Genomic DNA, 17,058 nt, shown 5'->3' on the forward strand with positions numbered 1-17,058 from the left:
CTGAAATGGTACAGGGTTTTCAACCTGAGCAGGGGGTTGGACTAGAAGACCTCCAAGGTCCCTCCCAGCTCTGCTATTCTGTAGTTCCCTTCTAACGGTTGCTCCGCATCCCCTTCCCTTCTCCCGTCCCTGGGCTTCGTCCCCTCCCTCGCTCCCGTTTCACTGACTGCCTCGGGAGAAGCAGCCCTGGACTCCTTGCCCAGCAGACCGTCCCACGCGGGACAGATCTCTCCCCCCCCCCGTGGCAGAAGGCAGGGGGCAGGCAAGGGAAGTCCCGAGTGGGCAGTGCCCTCGGCCTTTTGGAGAATGGGAGGAGCTGCACGCGGAGAAGAGGAACCGTAAGCGTTTCCTGCTTGGGCTCTGCAACGTCCTGACTGGGGTCGAGAAGGGGAATCCACGTGCGTGGCCGGGAAGGAAGGCAGCGTGGCCGGCGGGGCTGCGAGGAAAGCAGATCGCGGATCTTTTTCTGCGCGCATCTCTTGGGAAGCGAAGTCCAAGCGAGGAACAGAGCCGCCTCTTTCCTTTTGAGCGCCAGGTAAGAAGCTCCCTCCCTCCCTTCTTTCTCTCTTCCCACCTGGGGAAATGCTTGGACTGGTGAGCCTTCAATGCAGCTTCTTGGGGCGTTTCTAAGATCGCTCCTGCAGTCCCCACCCGTAACTTCCTTTTTTTTCTCTCTGGTGCTGCTTCAGACCCAGAAGGCTTGGGGTTTAATGGATGCTAACTCGGCTGGAGGGAAAGGGGGCGAGTTGTTTCGGGGAGTTGCTCTGGAGGAGCCACCTCCGGAGGGAGCATCAGGTAAAGGCTCCTCCTGATGCCCTTTAATCCTCAGGATTGACTCTGCCGGAGTTAATTTCATTCCTGAATTCCTTTTCATTGTTTAACTTAACTTGGTTTTTTAAAGTCTTGTGTGCATTTCAACAGGTATCACCCTTTTCCTATAGACCAGCATGTCTCAACCTTAAGTTATGTGGACTTCAACTCCCAGAATTCTCCAGCCAGTCTAAGATAGCTGGCTGGGGAATTCTGGAAGTCCACGTATTTTAAAGCTGCTTATGGTTGAGAAACATTGCTGTAGTAGGCTATTCCAAAGGGCAAATCCCACCTGCAAAACTTGTTTTTGTTTCTCTTCTGAGTATCTGATGAGGAGGGTGAACATTATGTGGGTCAGGATTCTGATGATCAAGAGTGCAGAGAAGAGCCACAAAAGATGATTAAGGGAATAGAGGCTAAAACATATAAAGAATGGTTGTTGGAATTGGGTGTGTCTAGTGTCAGAAAATATCTGATAAGGAACATAGCTGCACTAGTAAGAAATTGAACAGACAACATACCATAAGGCATCTCACTTAGGGTCCTGTATTAAGGATAATAATTTATTAAGGATCCTATGTGCTTTATTAAATTTCAAATTATATCAAACAGCAAGTACTTACAGAAAAATCACATTGTAATGAGGGTCAATCAGTCAATCAGTCAAAAGGGACAGTTTGAGGCTGGTTGGCCCCGACTCACTGTCCAACATTCCACTATATACAACAAAGCACAAGACTCAAAATTCTGCCATGTTTGTCACAGCAACTGTGGCAGTTTTCTCTTCCTTTAACCACAATGTCACAACATTGTTGTTTTTACATACATTACAACCGGATAGTTCCTCTTTTTCCTCGATCTCAGCTGGACTCACCCTGCAAACTCACCTACCAACAGCATTGAGACATACTATTTCAACATACTTGCAAGTTACAACTTTTTAATAGACACAATAGTATTGAATACCATGATTTTAAAGAGATCATACAGATTAACATTGAATACAATAAACCTTGCCAAAGAAATATCAGGTCCATAGGCATCTATCAAGAAGCAAAGGCCTACATTATGATTAGTTTCCCCACACACTATTTGAATGAAAAGAAGGACTAGGGATGACAGGATAGTAATATTCCATTAGTTGAGGGGTTGCCACAAGGAAGAGAAAGTCAACCTATTCTCCAAAGCCCCTGAAGGCAGGATAAAAAGCAATGGATGGAAACTAATCAAGGAGAAAAGCTACCTAGAACTGAGGAGAAATTTCCTGACTGTGAGAACAACGAATCCCAGTGAGAGATTTTAAAAGATCCAAAATTTATGCTCACTAATTTGACAGACAACTCTGTCTGTCAAACAAAGGATTATTGAATTGCGTGTGCAAAGGCAGGCCTCCAAGTCCCTTGCCAAGTTGGATTAACACTGCAGGTGTCATAAATATGAGCCAGTTGTTGCCAAGTGTCTGAACGCTGATCATGTGACCACAGGGATGCTGCAATGGTCATAAGTGTGAAAAACGTCCTTTTTTTAGTGTCATTGAATGTTTTGGCCCAATCCAACATTGAGTTAATTTTACCCAATGCAATGAGCCAATGAATCATGTCAAATTAAGGGAAGTGGGGTTCACTTCCTCTTTGTTGGTGCCAGGCCAGATCTAGTATTCCTGATGAACAACTCAGCACAGCTCATTGGGATATGGGATGGGATCTACTTGAGGCATCCAGAATCCACCTCTGTGGTGCTTTAATGCATACATTCATGGCTGAGATCATCTGCCTCTGAATCCAATCCCTGGTCCTTCCACCCTTTTCAGTTTTCCTCTCACCCAATGTTAGCAGCTTCTATGTATTGTTGCTGTGGCTGCAAAGTACTGGTACTTAAATAAACTGATTCCCTAGTTAGCTTAAATATACCGTATGTAGAATTGCCCTTCTGCACTGTAGCTTCACCAATATGGTTATGGTGTTTGATAGCAAATTATTCCTTTGCTTTTATTTTCACTCATAGACACTATGATGGCTTTGTCTTCATGTCGTGGAACCCCAGTTCTTTGTAGCAGAGGATTAACAGCGGTTCATCTTCCAACTCAGGTAGGAAGAATCTCCCCTCCCTTAAAGTGCCAGTCTGATCTATTGAAGAAGCCCCCAATAACAGAAGGCAAGACAAGAAACAATGGATGGACATTAACCAAGGAGAGAAGCAACCTAGAATTTAGGGATTTTTTTTTGTAATAGTGAGAACAGTTAAGCAGTAGAATGGCTTGTCTTCAGAAGCTTTGGGTGCTCCATCACTGGAGGCTTTTAAGAAGAGACTGGACAACCACTTGTCTGGAATGGTATATAAGGTTTCCTGCTTGGGCTATAAGACCTCCAAGGTCCCTTCCAACTCTGTCATTGTTATAGTATCGGGTTAAAAAGCACACACAGAGAGCTCAGTTAATTCAATGCACAGTTCTCCATACTTCTTATGGGATATTAATTGCGCAGACCTTCAGTAAAATGGGAAAAAGTAGCAAAAGATGAGCAAATTTAAAATGTACAATTGTGTGCAAAACCTTCTGATCCCCATTAAGTGGTGGTTGTAGCAAGAGTGGGATGACCACGTACAGTTAAATCTGACTCTCCCTCATTGGAATACAACCAGAAAATACAGTTGCATGCAGAATTCAAAAATTCAGAAACAGCTTTCTGAGGGTAACGTGGCAAATATTTAGTGTGACCTCCCTCCACTTTGCTCCTCTAAAACTAAATAGACTGGAACCCTGCATGCTGTCATTGGTACCACCTGTATGTGCCCTACTATTTCATGCAAAAATGGCTGTTGTTTATCTTTTATACCAGGTTTGTGCAAGGCACACTTGAGCACTCGACAGTGATTGGTACTTCACTCTGCTTATTCCTTCAGTGTGATTTGCATCATTTGAATGATTGGTCTGGGACTCCTAGATAGTCAAATAACCACAACTGAGTGCAAAATGCCTGTCGCTAAAAGCGAGATTTGTTAAACGGGTTTTGCTTCATTTTAAGACTTCTCTTGCCGCAGTTATTAAATGAATCATCATAGTTGTTAAGTTAGTAATGCGGTTATTATGCAAAACTGGCTTCCCCCATTGCCTTTGCTTGTCAGAAGGTATCAAAAAGGGATTCCCATAGCCCCGGGACACTGCAACCGTCATAAATAAGATTCAGTGGCCAAGCGGTTGAATTTTGGTCTCGTGGGGGATGCTGCAACGGTCGTAAGTGTGAAAAACAGCCACAAGGAACTTTTTTCAGTGCCGTTGTGGCATCAAACAGTTACGAAACTACTGCAAAATCCTTCGGAGGACTGCTTCCCTGAGGTGGTCTCATGGTGATGTGTTTTAAGACAGGGGATCGCAAGGATTATTTAGCTGCCATTGTGAAATAATTATCAACTCTGTGTGGTGGCTCAGGGACTCCTGAGTGTAGGATTCCTGTATTCTTTTTTTGGGGGGGGCCTTCTTCCTTGTCTCCTATGCTTGAGCTTGACATCTTGTACAGAGACATGTTGTATGAATGTAATTCATTGGCAGCTTCCCAATAAGACCAACGTTCCATATCATTCCAGTCAAAATGCCAAAGGACACAGAACTTGACAGACATAAAATCTTACTTTTGTATCAGTGGCACTCTCAAAGGGAAAGCAACAAACAAATATTGAATATTCAAGATGTGGTATTCAAGATTGAAAATTATGGAAAGTCATGAAAGCTTTGCTAAAACAATAAAATGAGTCAATCAATGAATCAATCTGAATAAAACTGGAAGGGACCTTAGAGGTCTTCTAGTCCAACCCCCTGTTCAAGCAGGAGATCCTGTAGCATTTCAGACAATTGTCTGACCTCACTGCTAGGAAGTTTCTCCTTAATTCCAGGTTGCTTTTCTCCTTTTTTAGTTCTATCCATTGAATGCAAAAGAAGGGGACAACAAAAAATGAGGTGGAATACTACTATCGTGTCAACCCTAGTCCTTCTTTTCTCTAGACTGGCCCTACCCAATTCCAGTTCCATCCAGTTCCTGCAACCATTCTTCGTACGTTTCACTCTCCAGACCTTTAATCATCTCAGTTGTCCTTCTCTACACTTTTTCCAAAATCTCCACATCTTTTTTGTAATGTGGTCAAAAACTGGATCCAGTATTCCAAGTGTGGCCTTACTAAGGTTTTATGAAGCGCTACTAACACAAGAACGCGAAAGTAAGATGTAAAGCCCAAGCTTTACTCTTGCCCAGAAATGAAATGTTGAACCCCACCTTCCTTGATTTAATACAATTCATTGGCTCATTGCAACTCAGTGTTGGATTGGGCCAACACATCCAAGCATCAGCCCATCAGTGGAAAGCAAAGGAATATGGGGTTGTGGAATTGGCCAAGCCAATAACACACTACCTAGATCAGTGATGGCTAACCTTTTCCCCATCAAGTGCCAAAAGCAGGGGGAGTGCAGGGGGGTTGTACGCAGGCGTGGCCATGCCCATATGCTATGTGCATGATCACCCTGCATGGATGTATGCATGACCCCTGCTCTTTCCCTTTCTTTTGGCGCACAATGGACCTCTTTTTTCGCCCTCCCCAGGCTCCAAAGGCTTTCTAGCAGCCTGGGGAGGGCGAAAACAGCCTCCCTCTCTGGAGATTTCAGAAGGCTTCCCTGAAGCCTCTGGAGGGCGAAAAATGGCCGAAAAAGAAGACCAAAGTCAGCTGGCCAGCTTGGGCACTGGAGCTGACAGGACAACGCCTCATGTGCCCTAACAAATGGCTCTGCGTACCACCTGTGGCACGCATGCCATTGGTTCGCCATCACAGACCTAGATGTATCTCTAGCCAGAGGCTCTTTCCTGTTTATGTTTTTGGAAAGGTTCTCCAGGGAAGATGCAAATTTGTCCAACTTGGAAATTCTGCAGGTGGAATATGTTCATCAAGAAGATGACTTGCAAGTAATTTATTGAAGTGTTCATTGTTAAGAACGCTCATGGAATATGTTTAATTTTTCCCCCTCTACCTGTGTCAGGATTTGGTATTGCTTGAGGAACGTAGCTGTGTTTTTCTCCGTGGAGGAGTGGGCCCTGCTGGATTCTGAGCAAAAAGCCCTGTACCAAGAGGTCATGCTGGAAAACGCAAGGAATATGGCCTCCTTAGGTAAGGGTTTCTGCTAAGATATTGAAATTTAGTAGCTGGAACAGTGTTGTACAAGGAGTCAGATCATTCAGTTGCAGCTGATTGGTTGGAGAGTGCTGTTTCCTGCATGAGACAATCGATGCTGGAATTGGTTAATATGAATATAAAGAGGGAGTGTCTTGGTTTCCCGCCCTTTTTCCACTGTGGGCTCTGAAATTTTACCTCATGATGATCTTGTGGTGTTTGTTTATCTCATCATGCTCTTGTTAGCCTGAATTTCTTGTTTACTGTAAATGTTTACTGCCAAAGATATTAATTTACATAAAAAGACAAGCTCGTCTCAGCATCTCTGGCCTTTTTAGACACCTGATGCGCAATTCCCAGACAGATTCTCTTTCCTCTGGACTGAAAGTGTGGGAGACATGAGCAACTGATCTGTTTTTCAGATAAATGCTATTTTTTCAATAGATAAGATAGTTACATCTAGGTTGTAACTACTAGCAGAATGGTCTGTCTGATCTGCCAGATCCTCTGCAGGTGAGATCTTCCAACATGTTCTTCGAGCCTGATTATCTTGTTTATTGTAAATATTGATGTAAAATACACACACACACACAAACACACACACACACACATATATATATACACACATACACACGCGCGCGCACACACACACACACACACATATATATGAGAGAGAGAGAGAGCTGTTTCCTGCATGAGGCAATCTATGCTGTGATTGGTTACTGTGAGTGTAAAAGGGGAGTTTCTGTCTTTACCACTTTTCTTTCCCTTTGCACTGTGTAAACTTACCTCATGGTGTTCCTATTAACCTGATTATCTTCTTTACTATAAATATTGATGTAAAATATTTTAATTTTACTGTAAATATATATTTACAGTATATGTATATATATGTTTGTGTGTCTGTATGTTGTGTGTTTGTGTGTGTGTGTGTGTGTGTGTGTGTGTAAATGAATAGAATAGAATAAAATAGAATAGAATTATTTATTGGCCAAGTATGATTGGGGACACACACACACACACACACACACACACACACACACACACACACATTTATATATTTTGTGTCAGCATCTCTGACTGCATTTGGATACCTACTGCACAATTCCCTGAAAGAATCTCTTTCCCTGGACTGAAAGGGTAGTGGACGTGAACAGCCAATTTGTTTCTCAAATAAAATGCTAGTTTGTTCGATGTATGCAGTAGATGAGAGTATCCTGCTCTACATTTCTACTCATACTTACTCTGATAAAGTGGCCTTAAACCTCCACACTGTCTCCATGAAGTTTCCCATCTTAGCTAGTTTCTGATCCTGCCTGTCCCACTTTCTAGAGAGCTTTTTAGAAGTTTCCAATTTTCCAATTTAATAAAATTTGTATGCCGCCCACTCCCTAGGGACTCTGGGCGGCTTACAGACAGATAAAAAACATTACAAAATTAAAAAATAAGGTACATTATTAAAATTGCACATCATCCATTCATTGTAGGTGGGGCTGGACATTGATCAACAGCCCCAGGCCTGCCGGAACAGCCAGGTCTTGGTGGCTTTACGGAAGGCCGGGAGAGTGGTAAGGGTCCGGATCTCTACGGGTAGATCGTTCTACAGGGCCGGTGCAACTACAGAGAAGGCTCTCCCCTGGGGAGTCGCCAGCCAGCATTGTCCGGTCGATGGCACCCGGAGGAGGCCCAACCTGTGAGATCTAGTTGGTCGTTGGGAGGTATGTGGCAGGAGGCGGTCTCTCAGGTAGCCAGGTCCTAAACCATGTAGGGCTTTAAAAGTAACGACTAGCACCTTGAAGCACGTTCAGAGACCAATGCGGAGCCAGTGCAGCTCGCGGAGGATGGGTGTAACATGGGTGTATCTAGGTACACCCAATATCGCTCGCGCGGCTGCATTCTGGACCAACTGCAGTCTTCAAACACTCTTCAGGGGTAGCCTCATGTAGAGCGCGTTACAGTAATCCAGGCTTGAGGTGACGAGGGCGTGAGTGACCATTCGAAGTGCCTCCCGGTCCAGATAGGGCCGCAACTGGTGCACCAGGCGAACCTGGGCAAAAGCCCCCCTGGTCACAGCTGACAGATGGTGTTCTAACGTCAGCTGCAGGTCCAGGAGGACACCCAAATTGCGGGCCCTCTCTGAGGGTTGTATAATTTCACCCCCCAGGCTAAGACGTGGAATGTCTGGACTGTCCTTGGGAGGCAGCATCAATAGCCACTCGGTCTTGTCTGGGTTGAGTGCAAGCTTGTTCGCTCCCATCCAGACCCTGACAGCCTCCAGGCACTGGCACATCACTTCCACTGCTTCGCTGAGTTGGCACGGGGCGGACAGATACAATTGAGTATCGTCCACATATTGATGATATTTATCCCGTGCCAGCGTATGATCTCACCCAGCTGCTTCATGTAGATATTAAATAGGAGGGGGGACAGGACCGAACCCTGCGGCACCCCATATTTGAGGGGCTTAGGGGTCGATCTCTGTCCTCCAACCAACACCGACTGCGACCTATCCAAGAGGTAGGAGGAGAACCACCGTAAAACGGTGCCTCCCACTCCCACCTCCCGTAACCGCCGCAGAAGGATACCATAGTCGATGATATCGAAGGCCGCTGAGAGGTCAAGAAGCACTAGGATAGAGGAATGTCCTCTATCCCTGGCCTGCCAGAGATCATCGATCAGCGCGACCAAAGCAGTTTGAGTGCCGTAACCAGGCCTGAACCCCGACTGAAAGGGATCCAGATAGTTGCTTTCATTTGGTTAGTTTTTGGTCTATTATGATGACACTGAAGAGCCCCAAAGGGTCCAAAGTTTTATCAGAAGGATTTATACTCATTGCAATCATCTGGTCGGAATGAGTGCTTATGACAAGATGACTACAAGGAATATCAATTCTTCCATCCTCCATTGTTCAATCAGAACTGAACTCATCTTGGATGAGAAGGGAAACAACATTCCAGTTGTCTTAAGAAAAAGCGCCTTTGGTATAAAGATGAATGAACAGCTCAGAGTGAGAACCAGTTTTGTTCAAGGAAAAACCTCGTATTTCTCTCGGAGCAGTGGAGCTGTGATCTTGGTCTGAGGGGTAGTGAGATCTTACCCCTGTCATGGTCGGACCACTACCTACTGAGGCTTGACTTTCGGAGACCAAACCCCCACTGTAGGGAGGAGGAACCGAGCAGGTGGTTCCGCCCCAGGCGACTTATGGACCCCTTGGGGTTCCAGACGGAGCTTGGGGTTATTCCTGATACTCTCGCCCGCAGTCCGGCGGAGACTCTGGTTGCTGCTTGGAATTTGGCAGCGACGGAGTCTCTTAACCGGATTGCGCCTCTACGGCCGCTCCGAGGCAGTGGATCCAGGAGAGCCCCTTGGTTTACTGAGGAACTCCGGGAGATGAAGCGCCGAAAGAGACGCCTAGAGCACCAATGGAGATCCAGTAAATCCGAATCGAACCGAGCACTTTTAACATCTTGCATCAGAGAGTACATCCGGGCAATCAGGACGTCAAAAAGAACTCACATTGCCTCTCTGATTGCTTCCGCTGAGTCGCACCCAGCCGCCCTGTTCAGGATAACCCGTTCCCTCCTAAATAGGCAGGGCTGAGGATTACGTCCAATTCCTCGCGGATAAAGTTGCTCGGTTTCGGGCGGACCTGGACTCCAATTCTGCAGAACCAGCCGAGGCACTAAGGGATAATCTGGTAGGTCATCGCTGGGTTGATTTTCAGGCTGTTACCCCTGAGGACGTGGACAAGGCCATGAGAACTGTAGGTGCCCCCACATGCGTGCTGGACCCGTGCCCCTCCTGGCTGGTTGTTAACAGCAGGGAGGTGACACGGGGCTGGATCCAGGCAGTTGTTGCCGCCTCCTTACGGGAGGGGGTCTTTCCCCCCGCTTTAAAGGCGGCGGTGGTGAGACCCCTCCTGAAGAAACCATCTTTGGATCCAGCCGTTCTAAACAACTATCGTCCAGTCTCCAACCTCCCTTTGTGGGGAAGGTTGTTGAGAAGGTGGTGGCCTTTCAGCTCCAGCGGTCCTTGGAGGAAGCTAGTTATCTTGATCCATTCCAGTCAGGCTTCAGGCCTGGCTGCAGCACAGAAACCGCTTTGGTCGCATTGACCGATGATCTCTGGAGAGCCAGGGATGGAGGCCACACACATCCTGGTACTCCTTGACCTCTCTGCGGCTTTCGATACCATCGACCATGGTATCCTTCTGCGACGACTGCGGGAGGTGGGGGTGGGAGGCACTGTTTTACGGTGGTTCTCCTCTTACCTCTCGGACAGGTCGCAGTCGGTATTAGTCGGAGGGCAGAGATTGACCCCCAGGCCCCTAACATATGGGGTGCCACAGGGTTCAGTCCTGTCCCCCCTTCTTTTTAATATCTACATGAAACCGCTGGGCGAGATCATTCGACGGCACGGGATAAAATACCACCAGTATGCGGATGATACACAGTTGTATCTGTCCGCCCCATGCCAACTCAATGAAGGGATGGACGTGATGAGCCAGGGTCTTGAAGCTGTGAGAGACTGGATGGGGGTTAACAAGCTTGTACTCAATCCAGATAAAACCAAGTGGCTGTTGTGCTTCCCTCCCACTAATTGGCCAAGTGTTCCATCTCTCAGGCTGGGGGGTCAAATACTACGCCCCTCAGATAGGGTCCGCAACTTGGGAGTCCTCCTGGATCCACAGCTGACCTTTGAACACCATTTGTCAGCTGTGACCAGGGGGGCATTTGCCCAGGTTCGCCTGGTGCACCAGTTGCGTCCCTACCTGAACCGGGAGGCTCTCACAACAGTCACTCGTGCCCTTGTGACCTCTAGCCTGGAATACTGCAATGTGCTCTACATGGGGCTGCCCTTGAAGAGTATTCGGCGACTTCAGCTGGTCCAGAATGCAGCCGCGCAAGCGATCGTGGGTGCACCTCGTTTCACCCACGTAACACCTATCCTCCGCGAGCTGTACTGGCTGCCTGTTGATCTCCGGGTGCGCTTCAAGGTGCTAGTTGTCACCTACAAAGCCCTTCATGGTATTGGATCTGGGTACTTGAGAGACTGCCTACTGCCAATTACCTCCACTAGGCCAATAAGATCCCATAGATTAGGCCTCCGAATTCCATCAGCCGGCCAATGTCGGCTGGCAACTACCCGGAGGAGAGCCTTCTCGGTGGCTGCTCCGACCCTCTGGAACGATCTCCCCGTGGAGATTCGTACCCTCACCACCCTCCAGACCTTCCGCGTAGCCCTTAAGTCCTGGCTGTCCCGACAGGCCTGGGGCTAAAGATTTCAACCCCACTCGAATAGTATGACTTGTGCTTTTTTAATGATGTATTGTTTTCATGTTTGTAACTTGTTTGTCCTCCCTCCCCCTGAATTGTGAGCCGCCCTGAGTCCCCTCAGGGAAAAGGGCAGCATACAAATAAAGTATCTAATCTAATCTAATCTCTTAATGGAGAAGGGATTGAAATTCAGTTCCAGGTCCAAATCCCTCAACATTTCTACTTTCTCAAATTGAAATTAAACCAATTGGTTCTCCATCCTCAACAGTAGAGCTGAGGACCTCCCCCTCTCCTCCAATTTTAAATGATCTCAACCAAAATGTTCAGGTTTTCATTCTGTAACATTGAGGACAAGAAAGCTGCAAAGGTCAAATCTTATATCAAGTTAATACCAAGCATAGCACAATATTTTGAACAAATGGGAGTTTGGAGCAAGTTTGATATACAGCAATGATGTTTGATCTCTTTTGCATCTAAGTTTGTGTTAACCTTTTTTTTTTCCTGTTGCAAGCAGGTGATGGATGGAAGATGGAGGATTCTGACAAAGAGGCAGCAGCACCTTTGCCAAAAGAGAAAAGGGAAGTTGCAGAAAAAATGTATGGAAAGCAAGGTTCTGAGGAAAACCTGTTAACGATTGAGCTGGATAATTGCTCTGGTTTACCTTGTGCAGATACCAATGTCTTATTGGACACAGATGATTGCCAAGAAAAAGAAGTGTGTTCAAGGTGTGGGAAAACACTTCAAGATGAATCTGGATTATGTGACTGTTGTGAAAGCCTTTCTGCAGAGAAACAAGATGAAAGCAGGCAACACTCGGGAAGGACCCCTCCTCCTCCTTTACATGAAAGAATACAAGAAGGAAGAGAAGTTTACAAATGTACGGAGTGTGAAGAAAGCTTTAGTACAAGCCGCTCTCTTGCATTGCATAAAAAGATTCACAAAGCAGAGGATCCACACAAATGTCTGGATTGTGGAAGGACTTTCAGGCAGAAAAATCATCTCAGTTCACATAAGAGGGTCCATAAAGAGAGGAAGCAGCATCAATGGATTAATAGGGGAAAGTCCTTCGAAAGCAGCACCTCCCTTACTTCCCATCAAAGCCTCCAAAGAGAGGAGAAGTTGCATCAACTCAGGGAGGGGAGAATGAGGTTTACTCAGAGCAAGGAACCGAATTCCCAGAAAAAAAGCCCCACTGGGAATAAGTCATGTAAATGCCTGGAATGTGGGAAGAGCTTCCGCTCTGCAAGTGACCTCACTTGCCATAATAGGATCCATACAGGGGAAAAGCCATTTCATTGCACTGTGTGTGGAAAGAGCTTCATCCAAAAAGGAAACTTCAATTTACATAAGAGGATCCACACTGGAGAGAAGCCTTATAAATGCACAGAGTGTGGAAAATGCTTCAGGACCCCCAATGCCTTTACTCACCATAAGAGGATTCACACAGGGGAGAAACCATATGAATGCTTGGAGTGTGGGAAAAGTTTCAATAGACTTGATACGCTAAATAAACATAACAAGATGCATAAAGGGGAGAAACCTTATAAATGCCTGCACTGTAGAAAAAGTTTCAGTCAAAAAGCTCATCTTAAATCACATGAGAGGCTCCACACAGGAGAAAAACCATTTCAATGCACAGAGTGTGGAAAGAGCTTCCGTTTCTCATCAAACCTTAATTCTCATTACAGAATCCACACAGGGGAGAAGCCATTTCAATGCCTGCAGTGTGGAAAGTGCTTTACCAATTCTAGCAGCCTTTATGCCCACAAACGGATCCACACAGGGGAGAAACCATACAAATGCCTGGAGTGTGGTAAGAGCTTCCGTAAATCCAGCCACTTAAGTTTCCATAGAAGAATCCACAGTGGAGAGAAGCCATATCAATGTACCGAGTGTGGGAAGTGCTTTGCTAATCAAAAGAATCTTACTGACCATAAAAGGACACACATGGGTGAAAAGCCTTATAAGTGCAACGAATGTGGCAAATGCTTCACTGGTTTGGGTTCTCTCTCTCGCCACAAAAGGCTTCACACCGGGGATAAACCATATGAATGCCGTACGTGTGGAAAGAGCTTCAATACAAAAAATGACTATATTCTACACAGCAGGACCCACACTGGGGAGAAACCATATCAGTGCCAGGAGTGTGGAAAACGCTTCATTGATTCTAGAGAACTGACAATCCATAAAAGGATTCACACAGGGGAGAAACCCTATAAGTGCACGGAGTGTGACATGAGTTTCAGAAGAAGTGGTTACCTTAGTATCCACAAGAGAATCCACACTGGGGAGAAACCATACACATGTCATGAGTGTGGGAGAAGCTTTAGACATAATAGTTCACTCAGGGGCCATAGAAAGCTTCACTCAGGGGAGAAACCCTATAAATGCCTGGAGTGTGGAAAATGTTATAGAGAGAGTGGTCAGCTTACCTCCCACAATAGGATCCACACAGGAGAGAAACCGTTTAAATGCATCGACTGTGGAAAGAGTTTCAGAGATGGCAGGAATCTTAAGCTCCATAAAACAATCCACACGGGGGAGAAGCCGTATCAGTGTGTGCAGTGTGGAAAGAAATTCAGAAGTTGGAGTGACCTTAATTGCCATAAGAGGACTCACAGCAGGAAAAAAATGATATGAATTGGTTCATGTTGATTCTCAAAATTTGATTCATGCCCATAGAAGTATCCCAGGAGAATCTGTAGAAATGAGTGGAGTATGGCAAGGTCTTCTGAAGCAGCAGAAACATCTTGATCCATTAAAAAGAATTATCTTGTAGAACTAGGTATTAAGTTTTGGATATTAGATCTTTGTGGTAGAGTAGAGTAGAATAAGATTGGAAATAATAAGAATAGAAATGGAATAGAATATAGAAATAGAAATGGGAATGGGAAGGGAATGGAATGATCTCATTGGCCAAGTGTGATTGGAGATACACAGAATGTGTCTCCAGTGGATACGCTCTCAGTGTTCATAACATAGAACAAGTAATCAACTTTTGTCAGTGCGAACAGCAAAGTTAAGTAAGGATTTGGAAAGTAACACATCCAAATGTCTATGGAGTTTCTCAGTCATCCAGGTTGTGTTTGTCCCAAAGGTGCTTTTATCATTTCCCCTGAAGAAATTTCCCTTCTCATCCAAGATGTTTCTTCAGTTCTGCTTCTTCTTGAATGAGAAGCGAAATGTCTTCAAGGAAAAACAAAGTCCCGTTGCCTTTTGATAAAAACACCTTTGGGATAAGATATTCAGACAACATAAGGGTGCAGAAAGCTGGCTTAGAGTATAGAGAAGATGCTGAAATATTTCAAGAAGAAACATTGTAATCTAAGTGGTGAGTCCAGACCTGGTGGTGTTAACTACTCATATTTCCCTAACGTTGGAAGGATCAACTAGCGGATCTACTACAGCCATGTGAAGAAATCATGCCAGAACAAAGAAAAATAGTGAGCACATCAATGGGACAAAGTGATGGGAGAGAATGAACTATTGAACCATTATGAGACTCGAGAGTTTTGTCAAAAGTGATAACTGAAAGGATAGCGCTGTGTCTGCACCAACTAACATTAGTTGTGTTTAACCGATTTCTAGTCTGAGATACAATATATATTGTCCTTGATTTTTAATAATGCCCTAACTTATACAGTAGTTAAAGGTTTAACGCATACATTTCAGATATAGACTCTTTTGGGTTGGTAAATTGGACAATTATAGGAACCACTTTAGAAAATACAGGTGGCCCTTGACTTATGGCCACAAGCCCAAAATTTCCATGGCTAAGCAGGACAGTTTTGTTCCATTATACAACTTGTTTTGCCACAGTTGTTCAGTTAGTAACATGGTTGTTAAGTGAATCAGTTTCCCCCATTGACCTTGCTTGTCGGAAAGTTTCATATGGCGATCAAATGACCCTGGGATGCTCCAACCAGAACAAAAATGCAGGCCAGTTGCAAAGAGTCTGAATTTTGATCACATGGTATAGGGATGCTGCAACATTTGTATGAAAAAAATCATAAATCATTTTTGTCAATGTCGTCATAACTTTAAATGGTCACTGAAGAAATGATTGTAAGTTGAGGACTAATTGTAAAGCAGCAATTGATTATTTGTTTTTAAGGCACAATCATGAATGTTAAGAATGTGTTGTTTCAGTATAACTGACAATTGCCAATTCATTGAAACCCACCTTGGAAAACATAGAGATGGAATTTCTTAACATCAAAATCCATCAGGGCCTTGACTAGAGATCTCCAAACTTGGCAACTTCAAGACTTGTGGATGTCAACTCCCAGATTTCCTCTAGCACATGTATTACCATGCTGGCTGGGGGATTTTGGGAGTTGACGTCTACAAGGCTTAAAGTTGCCAAGTTTGGAACCCCCTGGCCTAGACTTATTGAATTATGTTGTTGTTTCTAGTTCCTTCCTACTGAAAAGTCTTTAGGTGTCCAATACATTGAAAATGGAGAAAGGATTACAGTCAATATTTCATTGCTCTTCAAGAAAAGGATTGCTTGTAATGAGACATCTGAATATTCACAATAAAAGTTATAATCTCAAAAGGGGAAATATGGCGAAGAGTCCTAGGATTCCTTCGAAAGGCTCAGTTTTCCCAGGGAAAAAGGCCAAATGCACAGTATGGCCTCCAGCAATTGGAAGGTCAGAGTCTAATCCGGATGGTGATTTTTGCTCCTTTTTTGACTTGTAGACTCCTGGCTCAGGAATTTTGGAAGTTCAAGTCCACAAGTAATAAATGGGCCTTAATTCCCAACCACTGGACTACAGCATTTTTTCTCAAGCACCACAAATTCTAGAAGTTAAAGTCCACAAATCATAAAAGGGCCAAGGTTCTCCATCCCTGGTCTAAACAGAAGGATCCATGGAGATTCAGTTAACAGGGTAAACATAAAATAAAGGCATAAGTGCTTCAGAACCCCAAATGTACTATGAGACAAGGCAAAATACACAAATAGGAACGATTTGCACCTATACAACTCAGTATGCTGTTTGAAAAACAGGAAGTATCATGGAAAACTAAGCAATCTTTATGGAAGTGTTGAGGTTTCTGTGTATACAGGTTAAGATAGCTTTAAATAGCTTGGCTGATTACATGTATGCGGGAAGGCTAAGATGTTAGTGTAAAATAGTCAGGAATTACAGCAAAGGGAGATGAGAAAATTCCTTGTAAACTGTGTGGCAAATGCTGTGTAAAACCCTCCAGTGAATGTCGGTGGGATACAAAGGCTTTGAGGGAGATTTCCTTGTGTTATTTTTTCGGCACAATAAAGTTTTTGCTTACAATTTTCTCTTCGATGTGTTTAGTTTGAGGATCTCTTTCCTTCTTTCAACCAGATGGCAAGAGCGACCCCAATGTGTTCAATTGGAGGCATGGGCACATTTGGTAAGGGGGCTGGAGCAGGAAAGGTAAGGAAAACCAAAAGTGCTTTTGAGTCCAGAAGAATCTCCTTCCCTTTTTCAACCACTTTGGAAGTGCAATTCTTGAGGAGGAAATGGGGAATACGCCAGGAACCTTCTCTCTGCAGACTTCAAGCATGCTCTGATAGGCTAGGAGCTGTTTTACTATAGGAGAAATAAGGTAGTCCTCAACTTACGACTACACGTGAGCCTCAAATTTGTGTTGTTAAGGGAGACATTTGGGAAGTGAATTTTGCTCCATTTTATGACCTCTCTTGCTAAGTTGTTCATTGAATCACGACAGTTGTTAAATTAGCAACACAGTTGTTAAGTGAATCTGTTTTTCCCATTGACTTGGCTTGTGGGAAGATGGCAAGAAGTGATCATGTGACCCCTGGACACTACAATGG

At 44.7% G+C, this 17,058-nt stretch overlaps 1 protein-coding gene across 1 annotated transcript; it reads left to right on the top strand.

Moving 5' to 3' along the window:
* The first annotated feature begins 47 nt into the window (after positions 1-47).
* On the top strand, positions 48-14,245 carry LOC116502876 (zinc finger protein 883-like). Its single transcript, XM_032208854.1, has 4 exons — positions 48-535; positions 2,815-2,897; positions 5,831-5,958; positions 11,752-14,245. Exons 3-4 carry the CDS (start codon positions 5,925-5,927, stop codon positions 13,875-13,877), a joined length of 2,160 nt encoding a protein of 719 aa, XP_032064745.1. The 5' UTR covers positions 48-535; positions 2,815-2,897; positions 5,831-5,924; the 3' UTR covers positions 13,878-14,245.
* The last annotated feature ends 2,813 nt before the right edge of the window (positions 14,246-17,058 follow it).

The sequence above is a fragment of the Thamnophis elegans genome, chromosome 2, assembly GCF_009769535.1.
Source record: "Thamnophis elegans isolate rThaEle1 chromosome 2, rThaEle1.pri, whole genome shotgun sequence".
NCBI lineage: Eukaryota > Metazoa > Chordata > Lepidosauria > Squamata > Colubridae > Thamnophis > Thamnophis elegans.